General features: G+C 41.3%; 1 protein-coding gene across 1 annotated transcript; it reads left to right on the forward strand.

Annotated features, from left to right (window-relative positions):
* Positions 1-1055: 1055 nt before the first annotated feature.
* Positions 1056-3166, forward strand: LOC123662841. The gene is made up of 3 exons (XM_045597634.1): positions 1056-2117; positions 2678-2831; positions 3019-3166. The coding sequence occupies exons 1-3, from the start codon at positions 1656-1658 to the stop codon at positions 3060-3062; spliced, it is 660 nt and encodes a 219-aa protein (XP_045453590.1). The 5' UTR covers positions 1056-1655; the 3' UTR covers positions 3063-3166.
* Positions 3167-5609: the final 2443 nt, after the last annotated feature.

Raw genomic sequence — 5609 nt, forward strand, 5'->3', positions numbered from 1 at the left:
ATGAAAGTTGACTATATTTTCTGCTGGTATGTCCTTTAATGTTGTACTTAAATTGTCAAACTATTTGGCTATTTCTTGAAGTCCTTTTCAGCTCTAGCCTTTGAAATATTTTGAGTGGTTCTCACAGTTAATTTATCAGCATTTCTTGCTAAAAAGCCCTGGACCTATGCATCACCAAGAATCTGATTCTTAAACATATGATCTCGAGAATTTTTCTTTAGATCGTCATGGACTACAAGCTTTAGATCCACTTTAGTAAGCGGGGAGCCAAAATCGCTAGACGCTTGTAAAACTTGTACGAGTTTGGTTTTCTTCTGCAGCTGATAAAACAGTGGGATGACCCACTGACTTCAAATGTTTGTTTTTTATTTTATTTAATATTGTGCGTCTTGGGATACCAAATTGCCGTTGGGCATCTCGTGAAGAAATTTGACCCGATTCTACTGATTCACATGTAATTTTTAACATGTCTTCAGTGTAGTTTTTATATACCCTGGATCCAATTATTCGTCTTGACTTCCTCTGTCGAATTCGAGATTTATTTTTATTTCTCTGAAACAAACCATGCAATTCTCAACAAAAAATATTAGAAGTAATAAAATAAATAAATAAATACTAAGAATGTGGGGGCATGTTACATACGTCAATGTGACCCCAAACTAAGCAGAATCTATGGCTTACGGGTACCAGATAGCTGATATACGTATACAGGTAGATAGAAACAACACCCAGACACAAGACAAACACAAATGCTCATTACATGAATGTATGCGCTGGGCGGGATTCGAACCCGCGATCCTGTGTATCAGTTTTAGAATAACAAAAAAGTTCAAATTAAAAAGTTGTGTGGAGCAGGTAGTCACTCAGTACTCAATAACTAATGTCGTGTTTAAATTTTATTAAATTAATACCTAATATGTCAAAAATTAAATCACTTCAGCAGTGACTATAAAATAAAAAAATTATTTTTTGAAAAAAACCCACAAATTTTCAAAAATCGTTAACCTACCTGCTTCATTACGTCGTATAAAAAAACTTTAAGGATTCGTAATGTGACAACCCTAAGCCTTTTTTGATGGCGGGCAATGTTGTCAATCGTAGGTCGGAACTTTACTAGATAACTTTGCCCATCGTCATAACGGTAACATAAGGTTTGAAAAGACCTTGAGCAATGAGACTAATATTCATAAACTCTTCAAATAATTTTCTATGACATGTTATAAAGTAAACTCACCTGTGTTTTCGCCATCTCGCAGAATCTACTTACAAAGTTGCACTAAAATTTGCCCGCAAAAACACACACCTCACTCGACGAGTTCTAACAAGTTACTAAGCAAAGTTAGCAACAATCACGATAGTCAGTATTGCCATAAATATAACCTATTTTCCACCACAATCAATCAATGTTGCCATAACATTAAAATATTTTTGGAAATTTAAGATATGCTTATAAATTGTTCTTCGGGCAAAGTTTCCCTTGGGGGCAAAGTTGGCGTGTTTCACGGTAATTAGATTGTTATATCTATAGCGTAAAAACATTTAAGCAATTCTAAGACGGGGAATTCACTAGACGGACATGCCCGCGGGCAGTCTGTCCGGACAAGTCGGTTGCTGCAATACACTGCACAGACTTATCAGTTTGTGTTCGACAGCGCATGTGGAAAGTTCTATTTTGCGTCCATATTACGATGGCAACAAAACGAAGAAAAATCGCATTAGTTGCTGGTGCTGCATTAATATTATTTGAGGAAAAGAAAAAGAAAAGAATTTGGTGCAAAGATTGGTACAAAAAAAGAAATATGTATAGCCATATCAATTTACTTAAGGAATTAGAAATTAATGAATCAGGAGATTTGTACAATTACTTGCGTATGGATAAAGAATCATTTCAATATTTATTACAACTGATAGAACCTAGAATTACTAAACAAAATACTAAAATGAGACAATCGGTGACTGCAGAAGAACGATTACTTGCTACGCTGAGATATTTAGCTACGGGTAGAACATATGCAGACATGAAATTTAGTTGTGCAATATCACCTCAACTTTTAGGGAAAATTATACCGGAGACATGTAGAGAATTGTTTAAGGCATTAAAAAGAGAATTTATTAAGGTAAGTGTTTTTATTAATTTTATAAACATAATGCCTTCACTATCTCGGCTATCTCTCGCACTTTTACCTTCCGATCTTCCAATACGATTTTGAGGACTTGGTTAATATTTTATTGAGTCAGTGCTTCATTTGGACGACCTGAGCGTTCTCCATCATTGGTGTCCATGCGACCGCGTTTGAAGTCGGCATACCACCGACAAATGGTTGCTTTAGAGGGAGCTGATCCTGCATAACATTTTATAAGCCATTGCTGTGCTTTAACGGTATTTTTTCCCATTAAAAAACAATGTTTTATCAACACGCGAAACTCGTTTTTTTCCATTGTATCGAAATTACAACCGTAGCGTCACTTAAATGTTTCAAAATCAATAATTTTATTGTTCCATTTTTAAAAATTTGACACATTATTTTATAAACCCGTTAAAATAAAAAAGCTACTAATGCCTATGTCGCGTGATAACGAACACCAATCAAAGGGGTCTTTTCTTTACAATCTGTGAATGAATAATAATCGAGTGTAACTAATTGTTATCTTAATTCATATATAATTTATTTTTCAGTTTCTGGCAAAAATGGATTCGCCTCAACCTGGCCCATCAAACTGGGATCCCTTATCTGCTGAGTTGTCTGGCTTAATGTCTCCTCAGAATATCGATTTGACGGACACACCAATGGTTGATATTAGTGATGCAGATCTATATGGCATTTTGTCAGGTTTGATCGCAAAATAATCACTTTCTATAGCATCTAAGCATTCCTGCTCTCTTAATATAGTTTTCAATCTGTATTTCCACGTATCGAAATTTTCTCCTTCAAACTGTTTCATTTTACCAAACTCGTATTGTCCTGACGCCATTTTGTTCTTTTCACGTTGCGTTCAACGATATTTTTCTTTTCATAGATTGCCGGAAACTGCAGAAAACCACGCTCTGCTACCACTGTTAGTTATTTTGGCAGGATCGAGGAATAATAATAAAGCTTTTCACCTTTTAAACACTTTTTCTTTTATTTCTTATATTCTTCAGTTACAATACAACTTACAAATCTTACTTTTGTTTTTATTTTTATTATAACAAACTACCATAGACTAAAAACCATCCTAAATTCATAGAGTACATATTGTTACGAACACTCGAAGAAACTAGCGCCATCTAGCGGCAACCATTGAAACCACACAAAGACAGAGACCGCATGAAACTCTCTACTCAATACTAGATGGCGTTAGAGGAACTACTGTGGAACTTTGTAGAAGTATAGTCTCGAAAACCGGGCACATGCGCGAACTTTCCAGAATGGTCTGGGCCTCGTGTCGGCCGATATAAATAGCCGCAGGGAGGCGAGCGAGTGCAGTTCAGTTTGAGCGATCTTCGAGGCGACTTCAAGAGTGAAAACTAGTGATCAAGAGTGGTACCAGCGAGACCTACGACATTGGCTACGACATAGGACATTGTTAGTGCTTAGTGTTTGAACCTAGTGCTTTGTGTTGGACCTAGTGCTTGTGAATAAAGTCTTGAAAAGAGTCAGCAGGTCTTTCTCTCCAAATCCTTCGAACCCTAACACGTAACAACTGGTGTCGGAAGTGAGATTTGGAGATGCCATTGACTCCGAGAGAAGATTCCAAGGACTTCAAGGGCGTCAGGACAAGGGCACAACGAGCTGCGGAGCCCACACCTACTAGGGACCAAGCTCCGCCCACCACGGACCAAGCCCCGCCCACTGACCCCGCCTATCATGCCCCGCCCACTGACCACGCCCCCCCCACTCAGGCTCAGCCCCCGCCCACTCGGGCTCAGGCCCCGCCCACACGGACGCAGGCCCCGCCTACTCAGGCTCAGGCCCCGCCCACTTTGTCTCAAGCCCCGCCCACTGGATCCGCCCACCTTACCACGTCCATCAGCGACCCCGTAGCTTCTACAGACTCTCAAGTGGCTCTTCAGTTAGGAAGTTTAATTAAATTAATGGAGCAACAAAAGGCTGAAATTCGTAGTGCTTTGCAAGAATCACAAGAGCAAACAAGTTTCAAATTGCAAGAATCAAAAGAGCTCCAAGAAAAAACGCTTTGGGCTGTAAAAGATGTTAGTGACGCGGTGACTAAACTTCGAAAAGATGTCGACGTAGTGGAAGAACGAGTTACCGGGTTAGGATTGGATCTTGAAAATGTGAAAACCGGCCTCGCTGAACTACAGAAGAGAGTAGTGCGCCTTGAAACCATGAGAATCGCGATGTCTAGTGGAACTACCGGAGTGGGGCAAGGAGCAAAAGTGAAAGTGCCTCCATACGACGGCACTACTTCGTGGAACGCTTATCGTCGACAATTCCAGACTGTTGCTACTGCCAACGGATGGACGGAAGAACAATGCCTAACCGCTCTCACTGTTGCGCTCAGGGGGCAAGCTTTGTCGGTTCTGGAAGCACTGCCACATACGGAAAATGGGTTCCAAGACTTGATGGAGGCACTTGAATCCCGGTACGGGGATAGACATCTGGAGCACGTGTTCCGTGCCCAACTGCGTGACAGAGTTCAACGCCCAGGAGAAGGACTACAACAATGGGCGTTGGAAATCGAAAAACTCGTTAGGAAGTCACACCCAGGAGCAGACACCAAGATGGTAGACACGAATATTGTTCAAGCATTTGTCGACGGAATCAAAGACCTGGAGGTCAGAGCTGCAGTGAGGCTTCGTCACCATACATCGTTAAAGGAAGCATTGGCGCATGCTTTGGAGGTCGAGGCTGTTCGCCATGACATACGGCATAAGATCCGCGAGGTTTCTGAGCAAGTCAAGGTAGTTAAGGCTCCTACGAAGAAAAGTTCTGGAGTCATGTGCTACAAGTGTGGCGAGAGGGGCCATCTTCAGCTCAACTGTCCGCAGAAGAAGACCCAGATAGCACGGATGAAAAGGATAGAGGAACAAATAGAGGAGCTGAAGAAGCAAAGGGCTTCGCCTCCTGCCCGGGATCAGGAGTATGACTTCAAGACGAAACACCGCAGCGGGAAGTTGTATGGGAATGCCGACGCACTCTCACGAAGGCCGTGTTCGGAAGACTGCAAACATTGTGTTAAGCAAGAATCTAATGAAGTAACATTAAAGCTAACAAGAACAAGTCCTTTGGGTATCTGGGAGAGTGATGCTATGAGGGAAGCTCAAGAAAGAGATGACGACCTTCGGCACATCATCACATGGAAGAAACAGGGTAACGTAAAACCAATCTGGAGTGAGGTTGCACCCACTGGCGCTGTCACTAAGGCGTACTGGGCTCAATGGGACAGTCTGATACTTCAAAACGGAATACTCTACCGGAAATGGGAGAAGACTAACGGCAGAGAGTTCCACCTTCAGATAATCGTCCCAAGAACGAGAGTACCAGATGTTCTCCGTGAAATACATGATGGCGTATCAGGAGGTCATCTAGGTGTCAAGAGGACCTTAACAAAAGTGCGAGAACGATTCTACTGGTTGCATTGTCGAGATGATGTACAGGATTGGTGCC

Source organism: Melitaea cinxia, chromosome 19 (assembly GCF_905220565.1).
Source record: "Melitaea cinxia chromosome 19, ilMelCinx1.1, whole genome shotgun sequence".
Lineage (NCBI taxonomy): Eukaryota > Metazoa > Arthropoda > Insecta > Lepidoptera > Nymphalidae > Melitaea > Melitaea cinxia.

Bases quoted from the DNA above. Each gene is read 5' to 3' on its own strand.
- LOC123662841 (XM_045597634.1), top strand. From the start codon at position 1,656: ATGTGGAAAGTTCTATTTTGCGTCCATATTACGATGGCAACAAAACGA. The intron at 2,118-2,677 runs GTAAGTGTTTTT...TTTATTTTTCAG, and splicing joins TAAAAAGAGAATTTATTAAG to TTTCTGGCAAAAATGGATTC. The intron at 2,832-3,018 runs GTTTGATCGCAA...TTCTTTTCATAG, and splicing joins TCTATATGGCATTTTGTCAG to ATTGCCGGAAACTGCAGAAA.